General features: G+C 29.4%; 2 protein-coding genes across 2 annotated transcripts; one reads left to right on the top strand and one right to left on the bottom strand.

Moving 5' to 3' along the window:
* Positions 1–971: 971 nt before the first annotated feature.
* LOC111042696 (WD repeat-containing protein 11-like) lies at positions 972–8,858 on the bottom strand. The gene is made up of 23 exons (XM_022327394.1): positions 8,737–8,858; positions 8,477–8,588; positions 8,267–8,411; positions 8,033–8,206; positions 7,779–7,971; positions 7,515–7,683; positions 7,316–7,454; positions 7,131–7,250; positions 6,914–7,053; positions 6,626–6,849; positions 6,373–6,546; positions 6,202–6,310; positions 6,077–6,140; positions 5,855–5,976; positions 5,570–5,794; positions 5,217–5,394; positions 3,674–3,796; positions 3,367–3,590; positions 2,301–2,467; positions 2,147–2,244; positions 1,916–2,085; positions 1,531–1,663; positions 972–1,424 (listed from the first exon to the last, which is right to left on the bottom strand). The coding sequence occupies exons 1-23, from the start codon at positions 8,856–8,858 to the stop codon at positions 1,321–1,323; spliced, it is 3,429 nt and encodes a 1,142-aa protein (XP_022183086.1). The 3' UTR covers positions 972–1,320.
* A 1,312-nt stretch (positions 8,859–10,170) lies between these two features.
* LOC111042697 (dolichyl-diphosphooligosaccharide--protein glycosyltransferase subunit STT3B) lies at positions 10,171–15,989 on the top strand. The gene is made up of 12 exons (XM_022327395.1): positions 10,171–10,598; positions 10,688–10,906; positions 11,672–11,849; positions 12,016–12,081; positions 13,028–13,398; positions 13,477–13,655; positions 13,726–13,940; positions 14,302–14,522; positions 14,634–14,979; positions 15,044–15,157; positions 15,218–15,433; positions 15,621–15,989. Exons 1-12 carry the CDS (start codon positions 10,456–10,458, stop codon positions 15,714–15,716), a joined length of 2,364 nt encoding a protein of 787 aa, XP_022183087.1. The 5' UTR covers positions 10,171–10,455; the 3' UTR covers positions 15,717–15,989.
* Positions 15,990–17,102: the final 1,113 nt, after the last annotated feature.

The raw sequence follows: 17,102 nt of genomic DNA, 5'->3' as shown, positions 1-17,102 counted from the left end.
TTGGTGATAGTATTATAGGTGATACAATAGTTGCCTATTATGATTGAAAGTTATTTTCTGAACTCTATTAACAATATTTTGTAATTTACAGCATTCATGCCTATCCAATTAATATTTATGTTTGTAAAATTGAGAAACAATTTTTATATATATTAACAGGACAAAGTGCATGATTGAGGTTTACATACAAAAAAATTCTGTACTGATTTTCTCAATTTATGTATAATATACCTTATCAATGTCATCAAAAATGTTGTACATTTTTTTTAAAATTATTTTTATAGACAATCACATTGGAAGATTATTGTGGCCTCCTGGTGAAGCAGGAAGATATCTGGGGTGATTCTAATGTTGTTAGTAGCCTTCTTGAGACCGAACATAATAGCTATGCTAAATTTCAAGTGAATTGGACACATACTTTCCAAGATCATTCAAGCCAAAAATGTGACATTTAAATTATTTATATAGATATAAAGATAGATAGATTATACCATGCATAGTTGGTCCAGGAAATAAATTTAAAAAAATTTGATTTGACAAATTGGTGAATTTGATACAAATCGTGACATTAGGATTTTTTTTAAATTTTAATTTAGAAAATATACATTCTATACCTTGATTTTAGAGTCACAATGGATATTATAATAACAGATATAAAAAACCATAAACCATATTGAAAAAGAACCTACTGATAACACTTACAGAGTTGGGATTTGAAATCAATAAATTGTATCACGATACAATTTATTGATTTAAAATCCCAACTCTGTAAGTGTTATCAGTAGGTTCTTTAGTGCTTTAGTGCATATAAAATTAAAGTAAATTTATGTCAATTTTTCCTTAAAAATGGTACATCGAGATCTACTACATAGTTTAGGTTTCCATTGCCTAAACATAAATAGGGGAAAGTAAGTAGGTATTCAATAGTGTAAACTGAAAAATAAACTATTTATTAATACAATATAATTATATTATCTTTAATACATGTAAATTTATTAAAACAAATACATATTTTTGGCAACAATGTAAGAATTGTCTGGGAACAATTACAGGCACGCCTCACAGGTAATGTTGGACATCATTTACAATTGATGTTACGCTTGCAGAATTCTACAAAAACACATAAGTTTATTGTTCAGTCTGAATCTTGTACTGATTGCGTCTGATTATGGATATTGGCAACAATATTGATGCAGAAATAAGTATTTGACAATTATATTTTTAAACACAATTGATACAATGTGGTAAAAAGTAAGATACGTTGCTAAAACTAAACGTTACAATAGATACAAAATTAGATATCACAGTAGGTATTTATTCTTAAGTGTTATTTTCATTAAAAAGTTTGTCCACGACATCACCATCACCTCCATTAATATACAATTCTCGTTTAAGTTTTTCACACACTTCTTTTTCTAAAGTACGTAATAAAAAAGTGAATTAAGGATTATTTTTTATTATATTGAATTTAGCTATGTTATCAATAATTAATTGTTATTATATCTGTAAAAATGATGATAAAAAGGATATTATCAAGACCAATATTGTTTTGATGACAGGCTAAAACCAATAGTGCAGCTCTATAAACACGGTCACTATTGATTAAGATTTTCAATACATCATTAAACCTCTTTAATGACAATAATACCAAAACAGCTTGTTCCTACAACAAGTATAAAAAAAATTATAATCCAAGATTCTGAGAAATTATTTTTAATACAAATGCAATACAATGTAGAAATTTGCCTACTCAAACAGGTGTGAAAAAAATGTACTGGGATTGTTGTATCATATCATTGACATGGTTCATTATCCCAGTGAGAGATAATGAGGAGTTATGTTGTACCATTTTGAACCTACAAATTTCTATAATGTATTTTACAGTACTTAGATGGTTTGGACTAATTTGAAATACCTGATTTCTATTAGATAGTAAATGGTCTGCCCAACTTTTTAAGACTGTATCAAAGTCGTCTTTTGATAATGAACACTTTGCTAACCATACGGCTTGTTCCCATCGATTGTATGATATAAGGTAGCGGCAAGCTTGAGATCCTTTGCCAATCATACATAACAGTTGAATACCTAAATTAAATAATGTTTTAAAAGTTATATTTCATCAGAAGGAATTAATTTACAACTTTACCTTCATCAATTTTATTTTCTGCAATGAGATTAGCTGCAACCAGTTTAATTGTACTCTGATTAGCAGTATTGGAATCCACAGTAGCAATTAAACAAGCCCTATCAATTAAATATTAATGTAAAATTTAAAAAAATAAATGTTGAAAAAAATTTACTTCAATGCATCAGTATAATAGTTTGGATCATTCACATTGGTTGCTAAAAGTAAGTCTAATGCTCTTGTTTTTTCTCCGAGTAATATAAATTTATCAGCAACACGTCTCATGTGCATATAGTCTCCACTTTTCCATTCATGTAATAAGACTCGTTCTAATTGTATTTTCTAAATATTTTTAACAATTTTTTATTTAATAATGTGAATATGAGATTATACTCAAATCACCAAAATGCAGTGGTTACACTTTTTAACCCTAGAAAATATTTAAGTAGGAAAGATATAGAAGCAGTTTAGGATTTGTGATTTCTTAAATAAGTGCATTTTTTATTATTATCAAGTATCAACATAATATTACGTTATAATATCCATAAATCATTATGTAATTGTCAAGCTATCATAGTTATCATAGTTGTACTAGCGGCTTTTATAAAAAAAAAAAAAAAATATCCATAAAAACTATTCTGTTCTTTATGAGAAAATCCTTAAATTAGTAGTGTGAAACACCCAATTATTTAGACTAATAAATGTCAAAGATGGTCCAGATTATTAACCATACATTTTAAAACATACACAAGACATACCATAAATACAGACTCTAAAGCGATAACCGATAATCAGCATTAATAATAATTATATGTGCCATGGCGTGGAACAGTGGCTAACTGCAGATTGCTGAAACTAAGGCGTCGCAGCTCTCGGATGAGTGACCACTCGAGTTTTTAGTGACAAACCATGGCACAAATATACAATACCATATGTTACAACCATACCAACTCAAAAACCTACTAAAAAATATAAAGAAAATAACCCCCCACCGTACCATCTCATAACCAATGGCCTCTGTTGCCATGAGGTTTATCCTAACAATAAAAATATTTATAAGGAATACATTTTAAATATTATAAACATTATACATACGGTATACTAAAATGGCAGATGTCTAAACAAGTTATTTAAATGCCTAAATTCTACTTTACTTTTTATAAATAAAGATAACTATAATTCTTCTATTATTACTTTGAGTAGGGGTACTTTAAATCAAAAAAATACATATTTCGACTTACTCGATATGTAGCACAGTCACACACAACATCATAACAGGAGTCTAAAGGAGGGACAACACTTGTAGCATAATCATCGCCCATCATGATGTAATGAAAAGCCACTGTCCAAAATTGGACTTCATTCTTTAGTCCAAGCGATTGACATACTACTAAAGATCGTTCAGCTATTTTTGTACATAATTCTAATTCTGTCCAAGGTAGAGAATGACAGGCATTTTTAATAACTTTAAAAACATAAAAATATTAACTACAACTAAGTGGATCAGATTCAAAATTAATAATTTTATAACAATTTATTTTTACTTACGGGATAATTCATAATTATTAAAACCGAGTTCTGTGCTATAAACTTTTTTACAAGTAGCCGAAAGCCAAAAATAAAACATCTTACATAAATCACGGTCTAAAATTGCAGGAGGTCCCAGTAAATCTGAAAAAAAAACAAAAAAATAATATACATGTTAAAAAACACATTAAGTTATAAATATGTATAGGGTGGTTTTTTAAGTATGCTCAACCCCCCATTTTCCTTTTAATTATACATTTATTCAAATTCTTGATATTTTTTGTACTACTTAAGGAGTGCCTGGGCCATTACAAAACCTCTACTTTTAAAATGAGCATGCCCAATCCCTTTTTTACAGCAAATTATTTAGCTGACAATTTTCTTGAAAGTTGATATGTATCTTAATCAAAATTCTAATGAGTAGTTTCTGAGCTATTGAAATATTTGTACTAAGAATGATAATCCTTTGATATAATTTTATATATATACAAGCTTTACGTAATTTTAGATATAGTATTTATTATAATTGGACCATTTTTTTACAATTTATTTATATTGATAGATTAATAGTAATTATTATTTACTTATATTTTCAAATTACATAAGACCCTATTTCTTATCTATACCTTATCATCTATTCTTAGTACACAAAGTTATAAAACTCAAAAATTACTCTTTCAAATTTTGAATTGGATACAAAAAAATGAAGAAGATTTTATTTGATTGCAGAATCATCCTACCTATGTGGTATAAAAATCTCAATTATTCAAAAATGTGTTTTTCAAATGTATTAAAAAATTTTAAAAATCAAAATTTGAATACATGAGTAATTAAAGCATACAAATAGAATGAGCAGGCTTAAAAAATCATCCCGTATACAAGATGTATTGGGAAAATATGACAGAATTACATTTGAATGTGTTATATGATCAATATACAGGCGGGGACTGGCTGGGATGCTACAGCATCTCTTGCCCTAAAATATATTTGCCCCTATCGGTATAAATGTGCCCACCTAAAATTAATCTGAATTTTGAAGAAGAAGGTTAAAATTCTCTGATAAAATCATAGGTAGATGTAGATCTATTATTTATGTAATAACTAATAAGTAATAACTATAACAATCATAAATAAAAAAGAATACATTTAAAGTAGGTAGCCAATAAGAAGATAGGTAAATTAGTTTGAGCAGCTTTTTATATACATTAAATATACTTTCTTAATTTATTATTAATACAATCTTTATAAGAGGAACTTAGCTCTTAGGCAAAAATTAATCACAATTTACTGACCCTTAAGTTTGCCGTTGCTTAACCTTGCCTTGCTGTTGTAATTTGGCACCTATTTACATTTTTAACGTATTTACAATATTTTATTGAAACAAAAGAAAATGTTTAAATATTTTATAAATAACCTATTATTTAAAATTTGTTTTATTTACCCTTTAAATTATGTAGCATCCCGCGCCCTTTTTTACCAGTCCGCGCCTGTCAATATACATACTAAATATATGTATATATAATTTATATTTAAAGTTAGTAACTAAGTAATAACAATAGTTTACCATCAAATTCATAATTGTATATTGAAGAGTAAGACTTAGTAAGCTTAAGGTCAAATACTCTAATAGAATGGTCATTAAACATGATTACAGTGTGTTCTGCACTAGCCCAATCAGCGTCGAGAACTTGTAACTTTTTATCTGTCTTCATTGTGGAAATTATTTCGATTGATTGAGGAGACTATAAATAATACATGCACATGTTACATTTGTCTATAACTTTGTTAAATCACTCGTATTATATTAATATATTATCATGGGTGTACGGTACACTTCATATCAACATTTTGTACAATATTTAGGTAATATTATCAATTATTTCGATTCTTAATTACAGTCTATATTGAAATACTCACCCCAAAAACATTGAAAATATCAATTCCATCTGATGACAAACATAAAAATCGGAAATTCCCAGCACCGGGAGCAAATTTCAATTTTCGAATTTCCAAACGATTAATATGTTGTTTTTGTTTGTCCATATGGTTACTTAAATCCCACACAAACAAATTACCATCACTGTCTACTTGAAGTGCAATGTTTAACTTGCATGTAAGGTATACAGGGGGTTTTAATAAAATCTGATGGGAAAATTGAAAAATAAATAAATCAGTTTTTTAATAATGCATTCTCATACTTACTCCAGGCTCTATCATTGTACCAGGTTTCAAAAAACTATTTGAATCAATTAAGAAAGCATAAAGGTTGCCCGCTATGTCAGAAATCAATAAATGTTCTGGATATTTTGATCCAATTTCATTTTCTAGTTATGATAATAATAACATGATTTTAAATTAATGTGTATCATTCAATTTTATTTTAGATTTAAAATAAACAATATATGATATTACATATTTATATACCTTCAATTATAGTGGTTGTTACACTATTTTTTTTTCCTTTAGACATGTTGCATTGAACCCATTCCTTATTATTTAAAAAAAATGTTTAAAAACTATTAATTTATTAATAATCAAAAAATATTTACCATGCAAACAGCCGGTGGGAATCTTTTTGACATTTTACTTAACAATGACATGGATTTTAAATCCCAAATTTCAACTGGTCCATCTTTGATTCCAATCACAAAATACTGTCTATGAATTTAAAGTCAACCAATTACATAATTTAATTTCGCTTTATAAAAACAAGTACTTACTTCAATGGTGATACTTTAACAAATACTACATAAGGCTCATCTACTTTATTTATGCGAACAGGCGTAGACTGTCCACACTGAATATCAGTTACAATTACTTGGCTCTTAGTATTTAATGTAAATGAATAAAATGACCAAGAAATTATATAGCGCTGACTGATCCATTCAATGCCCCTAATAAAAATTTAAATACAATTTTATAATTCATTTGACAAATCAAAATATTATCATTAGGTAACAATTGATAGCTCACCTAACAGGATGAGAATGTACGTGATATTCTTTCAGCATTAATCCTGTAGCTAAATTAAAAATTGCAATGTTCCCGGAATTGGTGCCAACGGCTAAAAGGGGTTTATATTTAGCTCTTGTAACTGATGTTAGTGGCGGACAATATTTAATAACAGTTAATGTGGACTCAAGACTAGGAAGCATTCCTCGAGAATATAATCGTACTTTTGGTATTAAGCCTTGACTCTACAAATATAAATATTTTTATTAAGAAAAAAATATTTTTATTTACTCTTAACTTATACTTTACATCATTGAACGATGGAAAAATGTTACTTAATGTAATCTTATGATAATCACGTCTTCCAAGGTAAAATGAAATGTCATTGGCTGCTGTCATGATTTTCTCGAGTTCAAAAAACATGATCTTACCCATACTTAATAGTATTGCTATATTAAATATAATAGCAATAATAATTAACAATTAATTTAATTTTGATTCAATTATATTTTAAGTCAATACAAACCACAATGTTTTTCAGTAATTGGACAAACTGCTAAACCAAGAACTTTAGAATTCTTTGTCTGCCTGATTATTTCACTTTGTACTCTATGTTCATACCACAAATATGTATCAGTAGAGGAGTCTAGAATATAGGATAAAAATAGATAATATATTATTAATGTATATTATGTACAGACGTAAAATTACCATTGCCAGCAACAGTTACAGGAGAAGCATCCATGGGAGACATCAAATAATTTGCTATAGGTTTACGTCTTAATTTCAAAGACAAACTTCCAGTTTCTTGCAAACAATAAATAATATCACGTTGTCGACAAGAATACATCTGAAAAATTTATAAATTCTATAAAAAAATTAATAATGTTAACGCATTTAAATATATTACCTGACAAAATGGAGAAAATGAGCGATCTATACTAATTACACCAACTGTCATACTTATGTATAGGTCAAGAATCAATATATCATGTTGATACATCAAAATTATATGATTTCGTAGTGAACGGTGGTATGTAAATTGAATGCATTCGGAAACTGTCAATGAAGGATCCATTCTTAATACAATAAAAAATAAAAACACATGAGATAAATGTGAATGATAAATTCATATTCCACACAAGTAGCCAATAAACATTTTTTAAATTCTCACTTAGGTTGACTTTCTCCTAATACTAAACCCTTCATTAATCTTTTGAATCTAGTTCTCGGCCGAGTAGATTCTTCAGTTACAGTTGAATTCTCACCAGCTGCAGTATTTGATATGTAAAATTTACGACCATTGCCACTCAGAGCTGTTTTGCGATCAAAATTGTCAAAAAATAATATACATTCTGGACACAAAACTAGAAAAAATATAATATTTTGTTATATAAATTTAAAATTAATGGCTTGCGAACAACTTACATGCAATTCTATTTAAATGAAAGGGGTCAAAAGCAAAACTGTTGATTGTATCGCAAAATGTTTTTTTCCATAGCCGAGTACCTTTACGTACATCTAATATAGTAAATGTGTAAGGAGAATGTAAGACTCCCAACAGTAAATCATTGTTTAGTGAGGACGGCACCCATTCAAGTCCTGATGGTTAAGACAATGTTAGACATCATGAATAATAATTACATTATAGAAACATCTTACCATTGACCGGTTTTGCTTGTTCTGAGTCAATCCATGTGATACATCGACCTCGGCATACATCCCATAATGCAATATCACCTGCACAGTCAGCAGATACTAATTCAGATGATGCACCAGAAACAGAATCAAATGGAACCCACAAAAGCTGAAAAATTATTTTTTCCAATGGAGTTATAATAAATTGGTAATCAAAGTGTAATAAATATTAACCTTTTTAATTAAAGATTTGTGATCGGTGAAGCATTGGACTGGAATGACTTTGGCTGTATCAACAATTACAACTAGATTATTGGACCCATATGCTAAAAGTCCATTTTCAGACCTAAAAAAATAATTATACCAATATTACCTATATTTATTAAAATATCCAAGGCTATATCCAAACAACTAAAATTGAGGAAAATTTGCAACTAAATAAGAGATTCCAACAAAGACTCAGTTTTAAAGTAATATTTTAAATGAATGGTTACCAATCTATTGCTCCTTTATTCAATATATGACATTGATTTGAAAATGTTCTAGGAGCTGTCATGTGAAGCCTAATAGATTGTTCGGATCCCGTGGAATGTCTTTTGTCTTTATTGGTCTCCATCGGAATGAAAAATGTATATAAATTAAAAATAAAACGATAAAATAAACTCAGAAACAGTAAAAAAAAAATCTAAAACTAAAACAAACGGCAATACTTAACACAAAATGTATAAATACTGTATTTAATATTAAACTTTTAAATTATAATGTTGTTTATTATGGTTTATTATCTTATCGTTCACGGCAATCTCTCGTACGATATCCGACATCCGCATAGACGGCTTCAGTATTGTAGCACCGCCAGCATCAGAAATTCAGAAGATAGGCACAGCGATGGTGACGCCGCAGCTGTGATGTATTTACCTTATCTTTATCCGTTCGATAATCACAGCAGCAGCTGTTATCTACTGATAACAGTAGCAGATGATCAAAATTTGCAAAATGTATAGAATTAAATAATGACAAAATGTTATAAAATATACAGATACATAGGTATGTGTATATATCTGTTGTTATAAATTAGTAATAACTAATAACGGCCCAAAATCCAAATAATTACTCTATGACACCGGTTCTCAAACTGTGGTATGCAGAAGGCTACATGGAGGTACGCGAAATGCTGTGTACGGCGTTGGTACGGAAAATACAAAAATTAATATTTTTACTTATGTTACGGATGAAGTGGTATTGGGACATTTCCCCCCTGGGCCCTAAATCAATGTATATGTATATTTTTACTCATAAAAAAAGGTTCTTTGGTTTTACCCGCAATATATGATCATCATATGGACCATCATCAATCATGTAATGGATTTATTACCCAATTTAATGATTTATAAACCAAAGTTTAGCTAGATTCGAATGGAATATCAGTTTGTGTTTTGTGTAAATAGATACTAAATATCAGCCCATATAAAGGTAATTGTTATATTTATCTACATTATATTCAAACATGTATTGTAATTTTTGAAAAGTTCTCTTGTTAGTCATTAGTGGTACACGATCACGAATTAAGATATCTTTAGTCATCTTAAATCGTGTACACGACAAATCCATAATCTACATCATGACTAAGTAAATATAGCCATTTCTAATTATTTTGTAATATTTACTAATTTTGTTATGAATTTAGTCATGTCTACTAAAGTCTTGAGTGCTTAGTGGTTTACTGGTTAGTGGTTGGGAGAAACAAAAAGATTTTACCAGTCTTCTATGCAAAAAGTTTGAGAATTTCTGCCCTATGATAAGAAGTCGTGTTAACGATATCATGGGCGATACCGCTGGACAAGCCAGGCGGTTGCCAACTCATCCGGTAGATTTTAACCTCAAATGATGACGTCATGTTGCCGGCTTGTTACTGTTTACGGGTAAATAACAAATAGAATACAATTTATGTTCGTAGTGGCACTCTACGTCCACAACAGTATACGTGTTCAAGTTAGAATAGCCGAAGAATAGTGATTAGGGCAATAGGGCCGAAACTACTTCATTCGACCGGTCCGTAACGTTGTAAGTTAAGATATAATAATTCTTTAATAACACAAAACAATGGTGGACGGTTACCTATAATCTTCGTTCTACGGTGCGTAAAATTTGTTCGAGCGAACGATCGCGATCCATGTGAGTTAACTTCTATCCCGCGAAACCCTGATGTTAATATGAAGACTTTGCTCACCAACCCAGCCGGATGGAAAAGCCTCATCACATTCGCCATCCTCTTCCTGGCATGGGTGTCCGGGTTCTCCGCCCGGCTGTTTGCCGTCATACGATTCGAGAGCATCATCCACGAATTCGACCCATGGTAAGTACCGACAACCACAAGCAGTGTATACGTACACATATAATATCTCGGAGTCATTAATTCACGACAACGATTCTCTTATGTAACAGGTTCAATTACCGTGCAACAGCATACATGGTCGAACACGGTTTCTATAATTTCCTGAACTGGTTTGACGAGAGAGCATGGTATCCGCTTGGCAGAATTGTCGGCGGCACTGTCTATCCAGGACTGATGGTCACATCCGGTGCCATACACCACATCTTGCATGCGTTAAACATTCCTGTACATATCAGAGATATTTGCGTGTTCCTGGCACCCATTTTTAGGTATAAGATATTACATTTTATGTTTTATTTGTAATGTTGCTGAAACTAATAATCATGATGTTACATAAATATCCTTAAAATTTATATTTTTTTTTCAGAATATATTTATTATTTTTACAATAATTAAAAGTATGTTGTTATACTTATATTATATTATCATTTTTAAATCACAATATAATATTGTTAAATCCGAGGTTAAATCTATTTACAGAAATAGATTTTATTTAGAATGGTTATTTTTGTTAGTCAATACACACCTAGGTAGAATATAACTAATAAGTAATTATCAAAACACAACTTTTTTAAATACTACCGATTTTTTAATTTGTAAAAAATGCAATATGATTCATAGTTTGAAACTATCGGGTGTTCATTGATTCAGTTCATTGTGATAGTGATGTTTCATAATATTAATTTTTCCTACAAATTAATATTTAAAAATGTATTTTTAATAATACTTTGACCATTTAAGCATTAGTAATGGGAAGTAATTAAAAGTATATCTGATGAAAATGTTGAGACACATATTTAAATTGGTTTGAACTTTCCATTAGTTATTAACTAATGAATTATATTATTATTATATACATAATATTTTGGATTTTTTTAAATTTTAAATGATTTAAGTGTTAGGTGTCCTTAAATTATCTAGGTAAATGAATTACCATGGATGTCAAAACTGTAGGTTATTTATGATGAATTCACTTGTACATGTATAAATGTTTTTTTATTATCAGTATCAACTGTTTATTTTGTATATTACAGTGGTATGACAGCAATATCAACATATTTCCTGACCAAAGAACTTTGGTCTCCGGGTGCCGGATTGTTTGCATGCTGTTTTATTGCAATTGTACCTGGTTATATAAGTCGATCAGTAGCTGGAAGTTACGATAATGAAGGAATTGCAATATTTGCCCTTCAATTTACCTATTATCTTTGGGTGAGTGATTATATTTTTTTAGATCTTAATATAAATTATTGGGTGCTTAGGTAATTTGTCTGAAAAATGATTCATTTATTTTGCTTTAAACTTTTTTATATCATACCTAAATTAAAAATATTAAAACATTTATTTATATATACATTAATATAATTTCAAATTCTAGGTGAAATCTGTCAAAACTGGTTCAGTTTTTTGGTCAGTGCTTACAGCTCTTTCTTATTTTTATATGGTGAGTTAATGGTAGTTACTAATTAGGTTGATTGGACCAGAGGTTAAGGCTGAACTCATCTTTTTATTGTCAGTAAAAACTTCAAGCACATTTTTTGAGCTGTACAAAAAAATACAAATTATAAAATATTGATAATATTTTCTTGTATTATACAACTATATTTAATCATTTTTCATACTACATTCAATTTATAAATATTGTTAGATATTTAAGTTTAAAAAATATAGTTAATAGTCAATACTTAAGTATAAATGATGTTCAATAATCTAAAAAAACGAGTTGGGTATGTCATATTTTGTCATGTGTTCCATATTATTTAACGCTACTTTTGCCTTATTTATCCGCCACTTCACAAAATTCGACTATTTACAAAAAATTTTAAATTGTATTCATTACTTACAATACTTCAACTACAGTTTATCAGAAGAAAAGACAGAAAAGTAACATAATGTTTACCACTCTAACATAGTTGTGAAAGAAAAGGAAATTTTATCATTTTTTTTTTTCAATTAATTGTTCATTAATGTCACTACCCGTAGGCCATAAAAAAAAAAAAACTTATGATAGGTAGATAAATTGTACATATATTGTCGCGAATAACTTCAGATATATCTATAATCTATTCCACGAGAGAATCAGTCAGAGATATCAGTCCACCGACTACAAAAAAATTTTTTTTAAACATTTTTCTGAAATTAAATATAATATACCTATATTTTAATTTATTACCTATAATTAATTTTATAATTTAAATATTGTATATTCATTTGTTTTTTTTTTTTGGATTTTTGTCCAATAAAAAATGTGCTCAAACTTTTTAGTCTGATTGTAAAAAAAAATGAGTGAACTTATTTCAAATCTGACTTTTCGTCCATGATATGTTGATAAAAAAAAATGTTTTTTCTGAAAATGTTATTAATAATTATATATTTTATTTATCATTTAGGTATCAGCTTGGGGTGGATATGTATTCATTATAAACTTGATTCCTCTTCATGTTTTCTTATTGCTGATTATGGGCCGTTACTCATATCGTTTATTCACTAGTTACACTGTTTTCTACATACTTGGTTTGGTTTTGAGCATGCAAATTCCTTTTGTTGGTTTTCAACCAATTAGGACCAGTGAGCACATGGCAGCCTCAGGAGTATTTGCTTTAGTCATGGCTGCTGGCGCATTTAATTACATTCAAACTCGTATCACCAAAGCTGAGTTCAAATTTATTTTTATATTTGCGACACTAGTCACGTCTGGTATTGTATTATTGGCTGTGGTTGGTCTAACTTGGGCTGGAGTCATTGCACCCTGGAGTGGAAGGTATTTATTATTTTAAACATTCAATGTAAGTACTTCTCAATGTTAAAATATTTTTATCATGTTGTTTGTTCTTTTTAGATTTTATTCCCTATGGGATACAACATATGCCAAGATACATATACCTATAATTGCATCAGTATCTGAGCATCAACCAACAACATGGTTTAGCTTTTTCTTTGATCTCCATATACTTGTTTGTATTTTCCCTGCTGGATTGTGGTACTGTATTCAAGAGTATAACGATGAGCGACTTTTTGGTATGAATTTGTAATAAACTAATAAATTATCAAATTTCAGAATATTAATAAAGTTCATATGTTTATTTAGTGGTTTTGTATGCCCTGAGTGCTGTTTACTTTGCGGGCGTTATGGTCAGATTAATGTTAACTTTAACACCAGCTGTATGTATTCTCAGTGGTATTGCGTTTTCCAAAATTTTTGAAAATTATCTAAAAGAAGATGGCCCAGTAACTATCAATGGTACAAAAACAGTTGAAGAAAAACAGCCTGTTAAGGATAAGACTCCTTCTAAATCATCACAAGTAAATAAATGTATTTTATATGTTTGATTGAGCCATTATTTCTATATTATCCTAAATATTCAACATTTTTACCAGGTGATCCATCTAATACTCAAAACTCATTTTATTTAATAACTATTCACGTTTTTTTAAATATTTTTATAAAGTTATTTTAAATTCCAAAAATCATTTTTCTAAAATAATAATTGATCTGTTATCATTATCATTTTTAGTTTTTAATGTTAACATGTATTTTTACTTCCTTATTCCCTATCATAATAGGTTTTGTAGTATTTGATGCATAAATATTGAACTATAAAAAAAAAGCTAATAAAATATTGATATATGACACTGAATTTTTAAAGTGTTTATTTTGTTGTAGTCATCTAGCTCTGGCTCCGGAAAGAGTAAAAAGAAACCACCAACAATTGCTTCATTGAACAGTGATAATAGTAATGGAGAAGGTGTTGGATCAAACATAAGAAGTATTGTAACTATTTCTATGTTACTCGTACTCATGATGTTTGTTGTCCACTGTACATGGGTTACCAGTAATGCTTACTCTAGCCCTAGTATTGTTTTAGCATCGTTTAGTAATGATGGGTAAGATTTCTTTATAATTTATAGTTTTATCTTTATCTATCAATAATTTTTTTTCATTAGAACATTTTTTTTCTTACATCTCATTACTAAAGTTTGTAATTGTTTAATTAGATCTCGGCAAATATTGGATGATTTTCGTGAAGCTTACTATTGGCTATCCCAAAACACTGACAATGATGCTCGTGTTATGTCTTGGTGGGATTATGGTTATCAAATTGCTGGAATGGCTAATCGTACAACATTAGTCGATAATAATACTTGGAACAATAGTCATATAGCACTTGTGGGCAAAGCAATGTCGTCAACTGAGCCAAAAGCATATGAGATAATGACATCTCTTGATGTTGATTATGTGCTTGTTATATTTGGAGGTGTAATTGGATACTCAGGCGATGATATTAATAAATTTTTATGGATGGTTCGGATTGCTGAAGGCGAACATCCTAAAGATATAAGGGTAAAAATAGATGCAGACATTTTTTTTTATTATTGATTTTTAATTGTAAAATTGGTTTATCTAGGAATCAGATTACTTTACTGAACGGGGTGAATTTAGAATTGACAGTCAGGGCTCACCAATCATGCTCAATTGTTTAATGTATAAACTTAGCTACTACAGATTTGGTGACTTAAAGGTATGCATAAATACTTACATTTTTATGTTAGTTGAAAAATATTAACTATGTTGTTTACAGTTGGATTTTAGAACACCCGCTGGTTTTGATCGCACGCGTAATGCCGTTATAGGTAACCAAAATTTTGACCTCACCTATTTGGAAGAGGCATATACTACTGAACACTGGTTGGTCAGAATATACAGGGTAAAAAAACCAGATGAGTTTAATAGGCCACGTATTCCAGTACTAGATAGGAAAATTCGTAATCCTGGAGCATCTGCGATATCGAAAAAGGTACCTAATCTAAATCTATGATATCTTTTATGTTTGTTAATATATAAAAAAATATATATGCATTTATAATGTGTAAAAATGTTGCAACAAAATCTGTTAAAACATACAACTTAATAATTACAAATGAAAAATAGTGTTTTATTATAATAAAACCAGTTAATACTTTATATATTTAATTTTGTTTTAGTCTGCCCGCAAGAAAAAAGGCATTATTCAAGGCAAACCAACAGTCGTGAAAGGTAAAAAACCTAAACCAACCAACACATACACAAATGGAATATAATATAACCACTCAAAAGGGGCGCCATATGTTGTTTATTAAATGTATAATTTATATTTTGTTTTTCTTTTACACAAAGTTATTGTTGTTGCAATAGAAATGACGAAAACTTGAATGCATCTTTTTTTTTATTATTAGGATTCACTTATTAAATATTATCAAGTTTATGGTCTATTTTTATGTAAAATATACATTGATATGTTGTTACATAGACCCTACTTAATTAAATGGCCAGCACTGAACTAAAATAAAAATGATTATATTTGTTTTAAAAAATATTTTTTTTTTTTTTGTTGTTTTTATATGGTTGTACAATTTTGTAAATTAAATTTCTAGAGAATAAAAGAAAATTTTAAGGGGAAAATAGAAATTTAAATAAGAAATAATTTTGTTTTCGATAATTTTTATTCTGTCGTTTATCTTTAGTTGAATTTCCTATTAAAAATAAATCACAGTCATTCAGCCAGATAACATGTTTTTTCAAAGAACATTTTTCAAATTGTATTAGGTAATGTTCTTTAAAGAGACAGAGTAGTGACAAAAATATGATATGTTATATGTATGGATTGTGCGGGAAGTCGATCTAATATATCAGTCTTTGACTTTGTAAGTACTGCAAATAGTGCATATAGCCCACAGCTGAGATTGCTCACTTAGTCACTGCTGGTACGTATCAGTGAAATGTAGTTTATTATATATCCAAAATTTCAATAAGAAAATCAGACATAAACAAAAAACATACCGCGTTCGGTACAGTTTTATTTTCATCAATTGTAGAGTTCCAATGTCGGACATTTTGTTTAGTTTGTGGAGGGTCTGGAATAATCAAACAATGACAATGCAATAAACCTTCGAATAGTTTTCATTTTGGAGGCTACTGAAATGTATAGCGGGCTAAGCCCCCTCCCTGAGGTCCATCTATGCGTCACAGATTTGAGACAAGAGTATGTTTAGAGTAGGTAAGTTAATATTCTTTTGAGACTTAAAATAAATATTTAATGCCACGAACAATATATGCTATCCAAGTATCGTTGACCTTCCAGTTGGTACTAGACGCATACTTTATTTCCGATTATAAAATGCATTAAATATGCGAGGTCGAATAATATTGGGACTTACTGGCTACTACTTATACCTACAAACGCCGTCGTCGTTTCTCCGGGCCCCGCACTCGTTGAATAATCATAATTACTTCTGAGATACCTGAGAAAATACTTATGATGACAGATATACGTATTGGTTTTGATTTATAGAAAAGTTATATAGGTTACTTATCATGCCCTAGCCATAGACGGAAGTTGGGGGGGGGGGTGCTTGGCCTCCTCAAAATATTCAAACAGACAAATTAGACCCTTAAAATTCAGGTTACTGCATTAAATAATTATTCAT

Source organism: Myzus persicae, unplaced genomic scaffold (genome assembly GCF_001856785.1).
Source record: "Myzus persicae strain clone G006 unplaced genomic scaffold, MPER_G0061.0, whole genome shotgun sequence".
In the NCBI taxonomy this organism is placed as follows: Eukaryota; Metazoa; Arthropoda; class Insecta; order Hemiptera; family Aphididae; genus Myzus; species Myzus persicae.
The sequence above is the reverse complement of the archived record's forward strand: the minus strand, read 5'-3'. Positions and strand labels throughout refer to the sequence as shown.